At 62.7% G+C, this 18,020-nt stretch overlaps 2 protein-coding genes across 5 annotated transcripts; one reads left to right on the top strand and one right to left on the bottom strand.

The window, feature by feature from the left end:
* Positions 1-1,694: 1,694 nt before the first annotated feature.
* ANO8 (anoctamin 8) lies at positions 1,695-12,001 on the bottom strand. 4 transcript variants are annotated; one of them, XM_053219674.1, is made up of 19 exons: positions 11,645-12,000; positions 10,766-10,876; positions 10,519-10,651; positions 10,200-10,338; positions 10,023-10,119; positions 9,262-9,378; positions 9,029-9,156; positions 8,773-8,934; positions 8,282-8,434; positions 8,024-8,150; positions 7,849-7,904; positions 7,677-7,751; positions 7,342-7,473; positions 6,058-6,864; positions 5,610-5,801; positions 5,340-5,471; positions 5,120-5,230; positions 3,237-3,903; positions 1,695-2,377 (listed from the first exon to the last, which is right to left on the bottom strand). In XM_053219674.1, the coding sequence occupies exons 1-19, from the start codon at positions 11,748-11,750 to the stop codon at positions 2,010-2,012; spliced, it is 3,813 nt and encodes a 1,270-aa protein (XP_053075649.1). In that variant the 5' UTR covers positions 11,751-12,000; the 3' UTR covers positions 1,695-2,009. The 4 variants fall into 4 exon arrangements, with proteins under 4 accessions (XP_053075649.1, XP_053075651.1, XP_053075650.1 ...); XM_053219676.1 differs by lacking the exon at positions 8,773-8,934 and having other exon boundaries at positions 11,645-12,001; XM_053219675.1 differs by lacking the exon at positions 7,342-7,473 and having other exon boundaries at positions 11,645-11,999.
* Positions 12,002-12,898: 897 nt separating this feature from the next.
* On the top strand, positions 12,899-17,247 carry GTPBP3 (GTP binding protein 3, mitochondrial). Its single transcript, XM_053220301.1, has 8 exons — positions 12,899-13,787; positions 14,209-14,493; positions 14,821-14,968; positions 15,134-15,206; positions 15,294-15,437; positions 15,632-15,797; positions 16,025-16,303; positions 16,504-17,247. Exons 1-8 carry the CDS (start codon positions 13,735-13,737, stop codon positions 16,727-16,729), a joined length of 1,374 nt encoding a protein of 457 aa, XP_053076276.1. The 5' UTR covers positions 12,899-13,734; the 3' UTR covers positions 16,730-17,247.
* Positions 17,248-18,020: the final 773 nt, after the last annotated feature.

Below are 18,020 nucleotides of genomic sequence, written 5' to 3'. Positions count from 1 at the left end.
GGTTCAGAGACGAGGCACATGGAGCTCTGAGGAATGCCCAGCCCCGGAGCTGTCGGTCAGCAAGTTACACAGCCACTGGCGGGCTGTCAGCCAGGCTGGGTTTGGGCCCGAGCTTGGAGACGTAGAGGGCATTCAGGCTCCAGGCAGAAGGTTTGAGGCCTCAAACACTGGGCCTGAGGCCAGGGGGAACGCTGCTTCTCCCCACCCACCAGCCCCAAGTGGGGGCCGTGGCCTGGGAGCTGAGTGCTACAGCCTTGAGGGCGGTGAGGGGTTGGGCTGTGGAGCTGGAAGGAATGCCAGGCTTTATGGGGTGCCACCAGGTTATCACTGTGGAGGTCCCTGCCTGAGCCAGACTGCTCCAGCCTGGGCCGCCCGGCGCCTCCCACGGTGGAAGGTTCTGGGGGTCACCACTGAGCTGTGCCCTGTGGGGCCAAGGGGCTTTTCCTCCCAGCTTTGGGTGGCATTTACGCCTGTGTTGAGTCCCTGTGGTCACAAGGCAGGTGCTCACAAGATGCAAGCTTGCTCTCGGTGGTGCTGTGATGGACTGAGTCCCCAGAGGCTCTCAGACTCCTTGGAATCCCCAGTCTCAGGGGTTGGTCTGACCTAGACAGGCACGTGGTGTCACTGATGGTTAGTGAACAGACTTCAGCTTCAAAGTGTACGGGATAGTGAGAGCCGGTGGCACCCCTGCTCTTGTCTCTGTGGCCTCGGTTCCCCTGTGAGGGACTAGGTTAATCTCCTGTCAGTGTCAGCCACGGCTTGGGCAGGGGTCCTGTGGCCATGGCCCACCTAGGCCTCCCTGTGGTCTCCCTGGTGCAGGTTTCCCTCAGCCAGCCTCTGCCCAGCTCTCCTGCCTCTGGGACCGCCCCTTATTCCTCTGCTCCTTCAGACACCAAACTCTGCCTTCCCTCACCTCTGTGCCTTTGCACAGGCTGCTCTCCTGCCTCCAGTGAACCCCGGTTTCTCTTTCACAGCCCTCCAAGTGCCCCTGACTCACACTGGCTCCCCCTGGTCTCCTTCAGCCACAGGGCAGGGCCCATCAAGCTCTGAGCCTTTGGATGTGGACATGCTTGAGGGGGAGGGGCCGCGTCCCATCCCTGACCACGCAACAAAGAGTCCCAGCAGCTTGGGTCTGACAGCAATCCCACAGTGGGGCATCCTGGCCACTCCCCAATGGCATCCCCAAAAGTGCCATCCCCTCAACATCGAGACTCGGGTGCCAGGTGCCTTCCAATTTTCATACCCCAAGTTCCTTTCACTGCTCTGGCTCCTCAGATGGCAGCCGGGGAGGCAGTTATCCCAGAAAGTGCGGCCTAGAGGACCGTGTCACCTCTCACCCTGCAGGGCCGAGGCCAACTCAGGACCTGGGCCTGGCACCCAAACTGCTGAGTCCTTTCAACACTTTCGAGATGTCTTCCTTTGTCTAGGAAGCTGAAGCCAGGGCCTCAGGCTCTGCAGCTCCTCCCAGGGGCCCCAGGCCTGGACTCGGCCCCCAAATCTGGGCCGTCTCAGAGTTGGCGCAGTCTGGAGTTTTCCATCTGTGGCCTCAAGACCCAGTTCTTAGGAGGAGGCCCCCAAGGGTCACAGGATGGGAGGGGCACCCACCCTAGGCCTGCTAGGTCCCCAAAAAGCCGGCGCCAACTACAAGTCACTGGGCCCCCTGACCCCCTCCCTTCCACTGCTCTGTCCTCGGGCACTGTTGAAATATACTTTTTATTGCATTTCTGCCGTTTTACAAAAATATGACAAAATAAATTAAAAACAAATAAATAATCGCCTATTCTGTGTGTTTTCTGTTGGTTTTGGGGGGTTTCCTTTCCCCCATCCCGGTCGAAAGGAAAACGGCAGATGGGGGGGAGGGGTGGGCCCGGCCCCCGGCCCTGCCCCAGGATGGGGCAGCCAATACTGGGGGCCGTCGAGCCGAAGCGCGTTTTCTGGGTGGCGGCCGCCGCCCCGGTCCACGACTGATATTGCATATGAGAACAGGAAGGCAGGGCGGGCGGGTGGAGCTAATGCCAGCCGCTGGGCCAGCACACGGCCTGGGGGCTGGGGCTGGGCGAGGGCGCCGGGGGCTCCGGGGGCTCGGAGGTGGGCGGCAGCGGCGGGGGCGGGAGGCTGTAGAAGCTGGCGTCCCCCGGCAGGGGCTGCGGGGCGGGCGGGGGCCCGGCGAGGGCGCAGGGCGGGCACTCGGCGGCGGCGGGGGCGGGGGCCTGGCGGGGGGCGGTGCCCTCGCCCCCGCAGCCCCACGGCCCGTCCCACTGCCAGCAGCCTGCGGGCGGCGTCGGGGGCCGGGGCAGCGGCGTTGGCGGCGGCGGCGCGGGGCTCCGGCTGCGGCGGGTGCGGAGGGCAGGGGCGCCCACGGGGGCCAGCGCTGTCCCTGCGGAGGCGAGAGGGGCCGTTCCGGGGGGGTGCCGCCCCCGCCGCCGGACCCCACTCGGACCCTGCCCGCGCTCCCTCCCGGGCTTCCAGGCACCTCGAGGGCCTTATTGCTTCTGATCAGTGACAAGGGGTGGGCGTCTTCCGGTGCATCCCCTGCCTCTGGGCACTGGGCCCCTCCCCGTCACGGGGGGGGGGGGGGGGGGGGAGGGGACAGTCTGAGGAAGTCCCTCTGATTTCTGACCTGCATCCCTGGTGTTGCAGCTGCCACCTCTTGGGCTCCCTGGGGGATGAGCTGCTGGAGCCTGGAGCTGGGTTGGGCTGGGGTTGGGGCTAGCAAGGTGGGCTGGGGGGGGGGGGGGGAGGGGGTGGGTGGGCACGAGGCTTGCACCTCTGCTCAGCGCGAATCCGGGTGCAGCCTGTGGCCGAGCCCTGGCCCCCACCTCCAAGGAAGGCCTCCCTGAACAGCAGGGCTGCAGGTTAGGGACTTGCATAGAGGCCTGGGGGGGGGGGGGGGGCGTCCAGTCCCCCCAGAATGAGCTGGGTGTGGGGTCTCATAGGGGCAGGAGAGGCTGGGCCAGGTGGGGAAGAAGCCTCCTGCATCTCTCCTGGCACCAGAGCATGGAGGGCAGGGTGCCCTGGGAGGGCCACCGGGACAGGGGGCTTTGGCTGTCAAGGGTCCCGGACATACTGAGCAGGCTTTGACTGAGAGGCTCTACGTACCGCGTACCCAGGTTCCCAACCGGTACAGAGACCGGGCCTCCTCTGTCCCCTTCAGCCCCTCTCCCCAGGCCTGGCCACCCCACCCCTTCCCGCAAAGCCCAGCCCAGAGTCCCCACCCCCGAGTTAAAGCTTGTGACCTGAGCCTTCCTCTTCAGGCCGGGGGGCGTCCGGCTCCTCAGCCGCAGCCTCGTCCACCGGCCCACTCCGCTGGGCTCGGCCTCCTCCGCCGCTGGGGGTCCCATCCAGCCGGGCCTGCCCACCTGCCCCATTGGACCCGGCGTCAGCCCGGGCCCCACCGAAAGGAAAGAGCTTGCCAGCGTGGAAGGCCTTGGGCGGTGAGTGGCTACGCTCTGGGTCCCGCCGTGTCTCAGGCGACTTGAGGAACTTGAAGCTGAGGAAGGCTGGCAGGCGGGTGTCGCTACCCGTGGGTGACTGGGCAGGGGGTGGCCGGGTGGCAGGGCCAGCCCCCGCGCTGGCCAGTGAGGATGCGGCCCCAGACGACAGGAACTTGCCCTGCAGCGGGATGATCTGTTTCAGCTTCATGACGTTGTTGGGTGCCAGCAAGGACCCCGGGCGCTTGGGCCGCTCTTGCCCGTGGCCGCCTGCCCCACTGCCCTTGGCCTTGGCAGAGGCCTTCTCAGGGGCAGCAGGGTCCAGCCCTGAGCCTTCGGCCCGAGCCTCCTCCCGGCCGCTGGCATCGCGCTCTCGCCGGGCGTGGTGCTCCGCGTGGCGCTGGCGCTCCTCCTCCTCCCGCCGCCGCCGCTGCTGCTGCTGATAGCGGTGCTGGGCCTGGCGTTCGTGTCTCTGTGGGCAGAAGAGAGCCGTTAAAGGCACTGGGCAGAAAAGGTGTGTGAGCCCCCCGCCTCCAGGCCCATGCTGGTGCACCCTGCAGAAGCCGAGAGAGATCCAAACACGTACTGGGCACCAGCTGCATTCCTGGACCCACACTGGGGCTTTCTGTGGAAGCGGGGAGAGATCTAAACACGTTTTGGGTACCATTTGCGTCCCCGAGCCCACCCTGTGGCTCTCTGAGGGAGTAGGGAGAGATCTAACCCCTTATTAGGCACCAACTGCATTCCCGATTCATGCCGGCGCTTTCTGAGAATCGAGAAGAGAATTTCTGAGAGTTGACAGGGGAACCGACTGGGGCGCTCAGTCGGTTAAGCCAACTCTTGGTTTCAGCTCCGGTCATAACCTCGCGGTTCGTGGGTCCGAGCCCCGCATCGGGCGCACTGACAGCACGGAGCCTGTCTGGGATTCCCTGTCTCCCTCTCATCGCCCCTCCCCCACTTGCTCTCTATCCTCTTCTCTCTCTCTGTCTCGAAATAAAGAAACAAACGTTAAAAAGAAAAAAAAAAAAAGGATTGAGAGAGGGGGCAAACACAGACTGGTTCTTGACGGTCCCCTGCCTTCCGGAGAGCCAGCGATAGAGTCACGAGTGGCACAGGCCAGACTCCACGCTGGCCAGTCCAGGAGCCTGTAGCCCCACGTGGCTTTGTCAACGTAGGTTTCAACAGTTTCGAATACAATGGCAAAACAAAATAGAGTGTGATGCAAATTCCGCCTCTCAGCGGTACCGGCCCCATTTCAAGTACTCGTCGGCCGCCCGGAGCCAGGGGCCACCCAGGCAGCGCAGACAGAGGCCATCTCGGTCATCGTGGAGAGCGCCGCCCGGCGCTGGTGAGCTCCTTGGCCCACTCTGCAGCTTTCTGAGGAATGTGGCAGAAGCCGGGCTTCTAGGAAGCATCAGCTGTGTCCCTGGCCCCAAACGGGACACCGCCGGTGAGCTGGCCGATGACTAAATGTTCACAAGTGCCAGCCTGCTGCTGGACGCCACCGGGATTCCGGGAGGGGACCGGCCGGTGCGGAGTGCTAATTATTACACTGGGCTCCGCACATCTTCCCTCCTGCTAAGAACCCGGCCGCCAGCCAGCCGGGCGAGGTGGAGAAGCCCCACCGAGTGAAGGAGTAGACCAAGCCCAGCGCCGCACCAACGTCCCCCCCCACCCCCAAAGTGTACCTTGAAGGCCTCCCGGCGCTGGTACTCAAGCTTGGCCATCTCCTCGGCCACCCAGCCTGGGATGTCGGGGATGGCCACGTGGATGAGGTACTTGAGGAGCAGAGCGAAGTGCTGAGACAACAGACGAGGACGAGGCTGCAGGCTCCGGACGCCCTGCGCGGGGGGGCCCCCCCCCAGCTCCTCCCCCCGCCCCGCCCCCCTCCCCGGCCACCAGCCCCACCTCGAGCACCACCACAGACACGATGGCCGCTTCAGGGCTGAGCCAGGGGAAGAGGCGCTGCAGCTGCCCGCACTGGCCGATCAGGTAGCAGTTGACCACGATTGCCAGGACACCCATGGCCTCCATCACCTTCTGCAGGGGAACACGCGGGGTGGGGGTGGGGGGGCTCCGGTGGGGTCCAGCCGCCCTTTCCCCGGGGCCTCCTGCCCCTCCCCAGCGCACCCGGACTCCCTCGGGGCCTCGGCTCAGAGTCCTTGGCCGCCCCCACACCTGCCACTGGCCGATGCTCTCAACCCGTTGCCCGAAGGGCCGCTGTAGCCCCGTGCACAGCTTGAGGGCATCGCTTCGGATCTCGATGAGGTTGTTGACCAGGGCGCACAGAGCGGCCAGGGGGAAGGCAGACGAGAAGAGTACCACATAGCCGAACTGCACGAACATCTCCTGGTAGTCCTGGAACGTGTCCTGCAGGGGGCGGGGCGGTGCCTGGGTGTGGCCTTCGGCCCTCCCTCAGACCAGAATGCCTCCTCCCTTAGACTACCTTCCTCTCTCTCAAGCCTTGCCCTCCTCCGATGATCCTGAATGGACCCAGAGCTCCCCCTCCAGGAAGTTCCTGACCACATCCAGGGCCCCATTTTATCGCACCCTTCCCACCTCCCCCCTCAGACCCCAGGCCCTGCCCCTCGGAGGGCCTCATCTGGGCCCTCAGACCCCTCCTCACCTCGTACTTCTTCATACAGCTCTCAAGCTCAGCCTGGGTAAGCTGGGGTGAGTGCTCCTCCTCGGGTGGGTCAATCCAGGATGACCGATTCTGTCGCCGCTGCCTCCGGGCTGAGTCGCCCGAACCTGGCTCCGGGTCTGGGCCCCCGTCTGGCCCCTGGTCACGGCCCTCGCCCCCAGCCCGGCGGAGCAGGACGGCCGGAGGCTCCCGCTCGGGACTGCCGGGAGCCCCTTCGGCCTCATCGTCTTCTTCAGCCAGTGTGAATACTCCCGGCTCCAGCCCCTTCTCCACCATAGTGGGGCTCCCCTCCTCCAGGAGGGCCTCTGGGCCAGGTCGCCGCCGCCCAGCCCCTCGTTCAGCAAAGCTGACCTTCTTCAGCCGGAGCCCACAGTCCAGGAGACCGCTCTCCTCACCCTCCTCCTCCTCATCTTCCTCCTCCTCCTCCTCCTCGTCCTCCTCCTCCTCCTCTTCTTCCTCCTTGCCTCCCCGGGGCCCATCCCCCATCTCCCCACCTTCCCCTGCAGGCCGCCGCTCCACGGTAGCCTCCTCCTCCTCCTCAGGTGCCCCACAGCCCCCGCTGAGACACCTGCGGCCCCCGCTGCCGCCTCCGCCACCCTCTTCGGCCTGGGGTTCAAGGTGGCGGGGTGCAGGGCGCTGGAGGCTCAGCAGGCCAAGCAGGGCACGGGCCAGCTCCCAGGCAGCCTGCAGGCCAAGCTCGCCACGGCCCAGCCGCCGGTACAGGTGCGGCTGCAGGACCTCACGCACGTTCTGGAGGAACTGGCGGGTGATGAGCAGAGTGGCCAGCATCTGGGGGCAGGAAGGGGGTGGAGAGAGGCCACGTGGGGGGCGGGCGAGGCCCCGGGCACCGGGACAGGCTGCTGGGACTGGGCACCCGCCTTCCAGGAGCAAGCTTCCAGACACATGCCCTGAACCCAATTGCTAAAGCCACCCCTCTGGATGTCCCGGGACATGGAGACCCCAGCACTCAGCCTCTACCACCACTCATCTGCCAAAGACCATACATAGCCTGGCAGGCCAGTGCTCCTAGCCAACCTCCTGGGGTTGTAATGCATGTCTCATCCTGCCGTGGCTCAAGGTCCCCTGCTTGCAGCACTGCCCAGGAGCTCAGCTGGTGCCCAGGGCCTCAAGAGGCCCCTGCCATCTGCACCCCATCAGCAGAGCCCCAGCCCCTGGGAACATGCACCCTTGGCTCAGCGTGAGGCCCCAAGCATAGCCACACTGCCCACCCCGGCGAGACCCTGTGGGCTCGCCACCTGCCCATACTTTGGCCCGGGCCACGAGCAGGAGGCCCCGGAGGGAGAGGAGGAGCAGGCGGAACCGCAGGGCCGCGAGCGGGACCAGCACCGCCCGAAGCTGCCGCTCGAGGCTCTGGGACAGGGACAGGACGAGCAGGAGCTGTGGAGGGACCGACGGACAGGTGGACGGACAGATGGGGGGTGGGTGACAGGCAGAGAGAGGACACACGGACGGACGGACGGACAGAGAGAGAAGGATGGAGGAGGGGGGGGAGGGGCTGGAAAGCCCGTGGACCCCTTGGCCAAGTCCGGCCCCCCACTGGCCGCCATTGTGGGGGGCACTGCCGTGGGCTGGGGTCTCACCTCTTTCAAGCGCTCCATGTCCTTGAGGTAGAAGCCAATGTAGAAGAGGCTCAGGTATGAGTTGAAAAACTGGAACTGTGGGAAGCAGACAGGTAAGCAAATTTGACCCCAGGAGCCCCCCCTGTGCCCCATGTAGGCCACCCCCACTGCCCGCCTGCTGGCCGCCACTCACCAGGACGACTTTGATGATGAGGTGCTTCTCATAGGCGCTCTCCAGCCGGTAATTCTCTGGGGGCCGAGGGGGTGAGTGAGGAGGTGGCCCAGGCCCCCTGAGAGCAGCGGGGAGCCTGAAGGCCAGTGAGGACCTTCCTCCCCAGGGCAGCGGGACCTCCCCTTGCAGGGCGTACCCATGTCGTTGAGCCAGATGGCGAGCTTCTTGTAGCCCTCTGCGCTCACGCTGACCAGCAGGGCCAGCACGACCTTGGGCAGGAAGCGGGCAAGACGAGGCAGCCCTTTCACGCTCAGCACCAGCTCCTGCAGGGGCGGAGGTTGTACAGGTCACCCCGGCGTCTGGGCTCGGCTTTGGGGGTGGACCCGGGCAGGTGGCTGTCTGGTCAGGGCCAAGGCCGGGGCTGGGGTGGGGGGGGGGGGAGGCCAGAGGTCACCTGCAGCTGGAAGCAGCCGAGCATGAGCAGGAACACACAGGCCAGGCAGGTGAGGCACAAGGGGAGACTCACGAGCAGCTGGAAAAGCAGCCGCTTCCAGGGTGGGTAGTAGAACTCCTCAGCCCGCGTCACAGGGCTGATGCGCCGGATACCCTGGCAGAGGGTGGGGGTGGGGCTCAGCGTGAGGCCAGAGGTGCACCCTGCCCCACACACCTTTCCCAGTGCTCTGAACTCCATTTCCATCCACCATGCCTTTACCTCTGTGGTGACGCTCCCCCCCCCCCCCCCCCCGCCCCAGACCCAGCACACCTTTCCCAGGCCCTTAAATGCATTTTCCCACCCCTCCCCTTCCGAGCATGCAGATCCCCCGACGTGGCACACCCTTTCTGATGCCGTAGCCCCATTTCACATCTTGTCTTTGTCCCTGCAGTGGCCCCCCACCTCCACCTCTCATTCTTGGGAGTCCTTGGACCCAGACACCCACAACTGACCCTGAACTGGGGCCGTGGCTCCTCCACTGCTTCCCCAGGTGAGTCCAGCGTCCCCCATTTGTAGGCCAGCTCCGCCCCCCTCCGTTTCCACTCCTCCAAGAACAGGGTTGACCAGACCACGTTGAAGAGGGCAAAAACCACACACGATACATCCCGGCTTGTCTGGGGATGGCGGAGGGCCGAGCTGTTGGCCAGGTTGGCCCAAGAAGGAGGGTGTCTCAGGTACCCCAGCCCCTGCCCAGCCCACTCCCAGCACCTGATCAGCCTCTGTAAACGTGTACAGGACAGAGCCAAAGACGGCTGGGTATACCATCGCTGATGTGTAGAAACCCAGCCAGGCAAAGTACATGGCAATCTTTACTCCGAAGTAGTCACAGATGTCATCTGCCAGGGGCACACAGCGGGGGTGGGGTGGGGGGTGTTCTGGTCAGCCCTGCCTGCTCCGGAGACTCCCGCACACACACACACCCCCCCAGCCTGGGGCCACACCTAGAGGCTGGTTTTCACACACAGCTTGCACCCACGACTTCATAAGGCGGTTCAGGATGCGCTGCTCATGGACCGGGAACACCTGCTGGATGATCCCACGGGCTGCCAGCTCAGGGACTGTTGGGGGACAAGAATGTGTGAGCCCCGCCCTTCTGCCTCTGCCTGACCTGGCTAGCCCCCTTGGCCAAAACCCATGTCCCAGCTTTTCCCTGCTTTTAAATCTGCAGGGGCCCTTCCCGGGAGAGAAGTTCTGAGTGGACAGATTATCTAGTTCTCCTTCAGAATTTGGAGGTGCAGAGGCAGGCAGGAGAGGATGCAGGAAACCTGGTAGGGTGGGGCCAGTGTAGAACCCTGTTTTTAAATAAAGCCATTTGGCCTCAGGTCACTGCTCTGAACGTCTGAGGATCGGTGCAAAGTTGGCGTCAGGAGGTGAACTTGGGGTAGCTGGTCTCTTGGAGAGGAAACTGAGGCCCAGGGCCGCACGACCCAGTGCATGGAGTGCTGTCCATGGTCCTGCCCCTACCTTATGCTAGACCCAGAAAAAGGTTTCTCAGGGACCAGCCTCCCAGGGAGTAAGCCCCACCTCTTAGCTAAGGCCACACCCCTTCATCTCATTGATTGATGCCTCCAGGCCCCACCCAACTCTTCACTAGCCTTTGATCAGTTGGCTCTAGGCCCCGCCCTCTTACGTTGATAGGCTGTCCTCTAACAGCCCCACCCAACTCCCCACTTGTGATTGGAGGTTGGTCCCGCCCACTCACTGATTGGCTGGTCCTCCAGGAAGCGCACGTTGTGTAGTGCCTCGCCCTGCTTGGCTCGCAGGTTCTGCAGCCAGAAGCGGATGATGCTCTGGCGTTCCTGCAGGGGACAGGGTTTGAGCACAGGGAGCAGCAGCCCAAGGGCTAGGGATGCGCACTGGGAGCCAGAGCTGGCCGCACCTGGGAGGTGAAGAAGCGCAGCTCACTCTCCACATTCTCGTAGATGAAGTCCTCCTCGCAGGAGAAGCCGCGGGTGCCCCCGCCAAACTCGGCCTTCACTGCTTTGCGCAGACCCAGCTCGTCGGCTCCTCGAAGCAGGCTGCCAGGGAGACAGGGAGGTGGCATCATGGAGAGGCCCTGGCTCACCTTCCTGGAGCTAGGGTTGGTATACCTGGCAGCCAGCTGGGACAAATGCAGGGCGCTAGACCTCACAGTTAGTGCTTGGAAGGGTGGGGAGCTGGGGAGCCGGGTCAGCGAGAGGCTAGGGACAGAGACTCGCCTCTCATACGTGGCGGTGACGAAGAAGGCATAGGCACGCGTGTGGCGGTGGTGGCGGACTTGTACGATGAGCTCGGGGATGCCCACGCGGATGTGGTTCAGCAGCCATAGCAGCGTGTGGTCATCAGTCGTGTCTGCCAAGGGGCACAGGGACTGATGGCTCTTGTCCCAAGGGGTCTGAGGCTTCTTACACACTCCTACTCAGGGTGGCCCGGCTCAGGGGAGCTCAGGGCAGTGGGCACAAGTACCTGGAAAGGTCATCAGCACATCGCAGTTCTCCGTGGGCACCGTCTTCATCCACGCCTTGTGGGACACCAGGTAGCGACCAGCCTGCAGGAGCCGCTTCCCAAAAAGCTTGTCTAGGGGGCAGGTGGGGCAGGGCCCAGGTCAGGCCACTCCCAGACCAGGACCCCAGCCTCTGGTTCAGTCCCTCCAGCCCTGGCCCTTGCTCATACACTCTCCAGGGCTCCTCAGCACTCAGCCTGGCATTCAGTGGCCTGCAAGCTCTGGCCTCGGCTTATTTCCTTCCCTCCGTGTCCTTGCACCAGCCAGGCCCTCCTCCAGAAATGCCCTTCCCCCAGGTCCTCCCTTACAAATCTTACTCATTCTTGAGGCCCAGCTCCGCCTCCAAAACCACGATCGATGGGGCGCTCACTAGCAGCCCTGAGCGCTACACCACATCATGTCAGCGCGTCCTCAGAGCTGGGCGCGGTTCTTATCCCCATTTCACAGGTGAGGAAACTGAGGACCGGGGCGTTTAAGTCACGCACCCAAGGTCACAAAGGCGAGCTGGGATTCGAACCCAGGACCGTATGATTTTGTATCCTCTGCGGAGTGGCTCTTTCGAGCGCACCCCTGCCGGGCTGCGATCCGGTAGCTCAAGGGGTGACCGGGCTCGGCCCCAGGCCGGGGCTCTCAGAGGGGCGTGTCCGCGTCTCTGCTCTGGGACCCCCGCCCCCTGCATCTTCCCAGCCGCTCTAGCCCCGCCGCAGCCGCAGTGCCCGGAGAACCGGCCCCTCGACTGGACTCCAGGCCTGGGACAGCTGACCCCAATCCCCTCCCGGTCCAACCGCCGTGCGCACCCCAGGCACCTGCAACCCTGTCAGATCCAGCCGCCGCACACATACCCAGAACTCCGGACGCCGGGGCTGCAGGCTCGCCCTCAGGCGGGGGCCTCTTGCCACGCTCGCCCTCCAGGGACGTGCCCCCGGCGTTGGAGGTGGCTTCGGCCATGGCGAGGGCAGGTCAGGTCAGGGGCTGCGGGCGGCCCGAGCGCCGGGGGGCCGCGGGCTCATCGGGCCGGTGCAGCCGCGGAGCGCGCTGGAGGTGGAGACAAAGGCCGCGCCCGCCCGCGCCGGCCGCCGTCCCCGCGTGCCCGAGCGCTGCTTCTCGTCTCCGCCCGCGCGGAACCTCGATTCTCCTTCTCGTCCCCGCGCACGTCGCTCTTGGGTTCTCGACTCCGCCCGTGTTGTTTTCTGGATTTTGTTCTCGCCCGCCCACTTCGCTCTCTGGTGCTCGTCTCCGCCCGCACCAAAGGTGCATTCTCTTCCTTGTCCCTGCCCGCGTCATCTTCTGGGTCTCGTCCCCGCCCGCCCCGGGCCTGGATTCTCCGCCTCCGAGCCTTAGTTTCCCCATCTGCAAGTGCGGGGTTTGGAATCTGAGTTGGGCGTGATTTGACTACGGCTGGACGTGGGAGGGGGCGGGCCGGGTCGGGGGAGATTCCAGGTAGCAATAACTTGGCCACAGAAGACGAGTACGTAGTTACAGCAGGTTCTGCCTCTGAGTCTTAGCTTGAGCCGTTCACTTACATGGGGCACTCGTCGCGCCCTCTCCGTCCAGTTAACCCCTGGACCCCTGACGACGTCACCTCCTCAGAGAGGACCCGATACAGTTGCCAAGTTTAGCAAACAAAAGTACAGTCTTTCCAGTTAAATGTGAATGAACTTCTGACAAACGAATAAATACATTTTTAGTATGTCCCAAATATTACATGGGCCATAGTTACACCAAAACTTTATTGGTTGTTTATCTAAAATTTACATTTAACTGGGCGTCCTGTAATTTGTCTGGCATCCAGACCGCTGACCATTCTGTGTAGCCTCTTCTGTTAGACGGAGAGCCCCGGGAGGGCAGGGGCTCTTTCTGGTTCTTGGCGCACAGGTGGCGCTTGATGTATACTTGTGACAGATGGAACAACGCGGAGACGGCGAGTGTCCGCATTCGTCCCTCTTTTACAAATGAAAAAGTTGAGCGGGTCGAGGCAGGGTTTAGCCGGTCCGACAGTTTCTTCCCAAAATTGTGAGAGCGCCGCCCGCCCGCTCCGTCCAAGAACCAGAAAATTGGCCGTGCGAAAGCGCCCGCGGAGACCCCGCCCAGCCAGTGCCTGGAATTCCTCCATCAGCGCTTTATTCCGCGGTCCTGCGCTGTCCTGGGTTAACCTGAAAGTAATCCCTGAGATTCCCCTTTCTGGCTTTCGGGGAGCCAGGGACACACCGGAGACCGGATTCTCAGCTCTGCAGGAGCAGGCCTGGGCCGGAAAAGCCCAGAGGGCAGAGAGAGCTGTGCTGGGGATTCCAGAAAGGCGTCCGGTCGGAGGGGACCTTGGAGCTAGGGTCTGAGGAGGAGTCTGTCAAATGAAGAAGGGTATCCGAGGAGGAGGGAACGGCGGGAGCGAAAGCTGGGGGAGGGGCGAGAAACTTGGAGAGTTCTGAGAACACATGTAGGAATCTTCCCAGAGATTTGGACTAGACTTTACCAGGGCCAGGGCGTGAGTTCCCCGGACCCCTTCCGTCTGCGCCCCTGAGATCTCTTGCGTCGCCTAAAGCTTTGGAGTGGCCCGATGGAAAATACGGGACTCGAACCCTCGTCTCGGTGTAATTCCCACGGCCCTGGGCCATGCGTGGTTCTTCCTCCCACCCTTCATTTCCGGTGTCTCGGATTCTCACTCTTCTAGGATCCTAAAAATTCGGTCTAAGGTTGCCGGGGGAACGCCATTTCGCGGCACCCCCGCGTGCAGCCTCTCCCCGCCTCTTGCCCTGTCACCAGCCAATAGAAACGAAGATCTTCAGTGAGTGGGCAGTACGTCTTCTAAGGGGCCCAATGATGATCGGGAATCGTTGAGCATTTTACCAGTCACGCCGCGGAGTAGGCGGGGCCTCCTGTCAGGACTAGAAGTCACCCAGGCTGCGAGGGTAGGCGGATCGCCGGTTGTGAATCCATGTGGCGGGGGTTGTGGACCCTGGTAGCCCGGGCCGCACGTGGGCCTCGCAGGTGGGGCGATAAGGGAAAGGGGTGTGACAGCGTGGGGTGCTGCTTGGGCTCAAACCCTCTCCCTGGGATCTGAGGGCCCAGTTCCCTGCGGCGAACCACCTTTCGCATTTTTCCAAGCTCCAATCCGTTCATCCCCCTGCCGCAGAGCCCACATCTGGGTCGCGCATTGGCCTCAGAGTCACACTTTGAGATCAGCCCCCTCAGCTTCACAATATATATCCATCCCCCTGCCGCAGAGCCCACATCTGAGTCAATTATTGCTCTCAGAGACCTCAATCGGGTCTGGCCTCAGACGCTCCAATCTGCCCATCCTCCAGCCGCAGACCCTCCACCTGGGGCATCTCCCGACCGTCGAGCCCTCTATCCACCTGCCACTCTGCCACAAGAGCCTCCCAGATGCACTGATTCTCCTCCTCTCCAGCCCCAGACCGTGCACGCGCCAGGGCAGCGGCGTCCCGGTCCCCGGTTCCGGGGCCACTATCTTCGCGCTGAGTTCCGGCCACGGCCGCTGCGGCATCCGGTGCGGAATCCCGGACCTCAAGCCCGACAGCCCCCCCAGCGCCAACGTCCTCCGCCTTATCGGGTCCTGTCGTTTCCTCACGCCCTCCCGGAGCCTACTACATGTCCCCCCTCCACGCTTCCGGACGCCTCTCAGCACCCCGCGCCTTCCCCATGTCCTGCCTGGACTAGCTGTGCTCTGCTACCCGTCAGTCGTTTCCGACCTATGCCGCTGTGCCTGTTTATCGTGAGCTCCAGATTTCGAACCTCTGTAGCCACGGTACCCTCCCCGCCTCCACTGTAGCTTTGCCCAGTTTCCTGACTCCCCTTCGCCGCCCTGCAAGCCTCGGTAGGTATCCCTAGTTTCACCTTGGGCCTTCGCAGCTACTGTGTCAGAGGCCTGCCGTGATGCTCAGCCCCAGGTATGGGCCAGGGTAGCTCAGCACCAGGACCATTCCCCTCGTACCAAGCCTTCCCGCGAAGCCCCTTGCTGGCCCGAGTTCACCTAGGCGATCGGTCAGCTTCAACCAACCAGTGAAGCTCAGACAGACCCGAGCCGCTGGAGCGGCCGGGGACTCAACCACCCCCATGCGCAACCGATGGCGCAGCGGCGGCAGGCGCTGAGACAGCTGGACGGAGAACTGGGCCACCTCTGTCACGGCTGGGCCAGGACCCTCACTAAGGCAAGCCCCCTATTCGTCCATTTCCGGCCCGACCTGCCCAACCTGTGCGTGAGAGCTTCCTCATTGCAGGAGTCTCCGATCCGGTCCCTTAGGTCAGGCTGGACCTGGGCACACTGGAGGGTGGGTTCCTGGGTGGCCACACCACTGCCCCCTCTCCCCCCCCAGGCTCTGGCTCATGTGGAGGCCTATATCGACTTTGGTGAGGATGACAACCTGGAGGAGGGCGTCCTGGAGCAAGGTGGGTCCTCCAAGGGATGGGGACATCTGGTATCTCAGCCCCCGGAGGCCCCCTCACTCCCTCCCCTCTGCTTTCTTCCATCCACAGCTAACAGCGAAGTGCGGGAGCTGCAGCTGGCACTGGGCGCACATCTTCGAGATGCCAGGCGCGGGCAGAGGCTTCGCTCAGGGGCGCACGTAGTGGTCGCAGGACCCCCCAACGCTGGCAAGAGCAGCCTGGTGAACCTACTCAGTGCGTGGCGGGCGGGGGCGGGGCCTAGTGTTGGGGGCGGGGCCGGGAGCTGGGGAACTGAGCTGTTCAGGTGTTGGGGGAGGAGCCGGGAGGATGAAAAGTCCGCCTCGCCAGGAGGTGGAGCCCGAGGGAGGGGCTCCATCGCCTCCGTCCCGCCTCCTTGGTGATTACCCCTACTCTCCACGCCGTCCCAGGCCGGAAACCTGTGTCCATAGTGTCTCCGGAACCGGGGACCACCCGCGACGTGCTGGAGACCCCGGTGGACCTGGCCGGGTTCCCGGCGCTGCTGAGCGACACGGCGGGGTTGCGGGAGGGCGCTGGGCCCGTGGAGCAGGAGGGCGTGCGGCGCGCCCGGGAGAGGTAGGCGGGTAGGGTGGTGGGGTGGGGAAGCAGGCACTCCCGGTTCTCCTGGCTGCATTTATTTTATATCCCTCCCGAATCCGGAGAGGCTGCTCAGCTCAGTGGGGACTCTGACGTGGGGAGGACAGCGATTTAAATTCAGCTTCTGCCCGTGCCCCACCCTCCCCCGTGCCCTTACTTAGTCAACTCTGGGGTCACTGCTCAGTTGGTTCTCGCTGTTCCCCCAGGCTTGAGCAGGCTGACCTCATTCTAGCCGTGCTGGATGCTTCTGACCTGGCCTCTCCGTCCAGCTGCAACTTCCTGGACACCGTTGTCGCCCCCGCCGGAGCTGGGAGCCCCAATGGGAACAGCCAGCGCCTCCTGCTGGTGCTGAACAAATCGGACTTACTGCCTCCAGGCGGCCCCGACCCCAGTCCCAACCTGCGCCCGCACCTGCTGCTGTCCTGCTTGACCGGAGAGGGGCTGGATGGCCTCCTGGAGGCGCTGAGGAAGGAGCTGGCTGAAGTGTGAGCGCCCATCCCCTCCTCCTTTTCCACACCCTCCTTCAACCCAAGTTCAAGTCACGGCTGAGCTTCTGGCTTTGGACGTGTACCTGCCCACCCCGCCACGCCCAGGCCCATTTTCTGTATCTATAAAATGCAAACGATCCTCCCCCTGCCAATGGTAGTTGTGAAAGTTGAGAGATCACATCCTTTGTCCCCTCCAGGTGTGGGGACCCGTCCACAGGCCCACCGGTCCTGACGCGTGCAAGGCACCAGCATCACCTACAGGGCTGCCTGGACGCTCTTGGCCACTACACGCAGACTAAGGACCTGGCCCTGGCTGCTGAGGCTCTGCGACTCGCCCGGGGGCACCTGGCCCGCATCACCGGCGGAGGGGGCACTGAGGAGATCCTGGATATCATCTTCCGGGACTTCTGCGTGGGCAAGTGAGGGGACCCCTGGAGCTGTCGGCCAGGCAGAGTGGATGCCCAGAAGCCTTGAAGCATGTGGGAAGAGCTTAGGCCAAGTGAGAATCTCCCTCCCTGGGGGAAGAACCTGACTCCAGAACAATGAAGCAAAGCCACTGCCTTCAGAGGTGGTGAGCTCACTGTGGCTGGCGGTGGCCAAGCTACGGCCAGCCAGATTCCCTTGCAGGGACATGCCAGGGGTTCAAGCCGCTCTGGAGTGGAACCACTTTGGGTGCCTGATGCTGGAGGAGCAGGGGTGGAAGGTTGGGATGGAGGTGGGAGGGCCTCAGAGTTCTTTGCTTTGTGGTTTTTAATTTATTTTGCAAATACCAAAGGAATATAAAAAATTCAGGTGATCCAGAAATGCTTAAACACGGAAGACTCCGTCCCCCCACATCCCTTGGGGTCACAGCTTAACTTGTGTCCTCCCCAAATTTCTCTGCTCTTCTGCATACTTGTGGATACACCCATAAAATATGCGTTTTGTGTTTTGTACAGACAGTATGTGTTTATTGTTTTGGAAATTGTCATTTCCTTATTTAGTATTAACCTTAAAGCTTAGGCTCTTATATTTTAAAGACGCTTTAAAGAAAAAATATTTTGGAGAGAGAGCGAGCGAGTGCACATGGATGAGCAGGGGAAGGGCAGAGAGAAAAAGGGAGACAGAGAATCCCAAGCAGGCTCCACGCTGTCAGCGCAGAGCCCAACACAGGGCTCGAACTTATGAACCAACCAGGAGATCATGACCTGAGCCAAAACCAAGAGCCAGACACTCGACCAACCGAGCCAGCCAGGCGCCCCTTAGCCTCTTATATTTTAAATGTATGTATGTATGTATGTGTGTATGTTTGTTTGTTTAGAGAGAGAGAGAGAGAGTACAAGTGGAGGAGGCACAGAGAGAGAGGGAGAAAGAATCCCAAGCAGGCTTCACTCTCAGCGCAGAACCTGATGTGGGCTTAATCTCACAACCGTGAGATCATGAGCTGAGCCACAATCAAGAGTCAATGCTTAACAGACTGAGCCACCCAGGTGCCCCTCCTCTTACATTTTAAGAGACTTGCAAGGTCCCGGGTCCCTGTTCCTCCCAAAAGCTTCATTCCCTCAGTGACTTATCAAGCCCCTGCTATGTGCTAGAATCGTGCACATCATTTCATTGGGTTTTCCTAACAGCACAAGGCGGTGAGTGTTTTGTTATAGTTTTACGGACGAGGAAACTGAGTCTCAGAGAAGAGTAGCTAGTTGCTGGAGGTCCCCAGCTTTGATATTTGCACCCA

This window comes from Acinonyx jubatus, chromosome A2 (assembly GCF_027475565.1).
Source record: "Acinonyx jubatus isolate Ajub_Pintada_27869175 chromosome A2, VMU_Ajub_asm_v1.0, whole genome shotgun sequence".
Lineage (NCBI taxonomy): Eukaryota > Metazoa > Chordata > Mammalia > Carnivora > Felidae > Acinonyx > Acinonyx jubatus.
The sequence above is the reverse complement of the archived record's forward strand: the minus strand, read 5'-3'. Positions and strand labels throughout refer to the sequence as shown.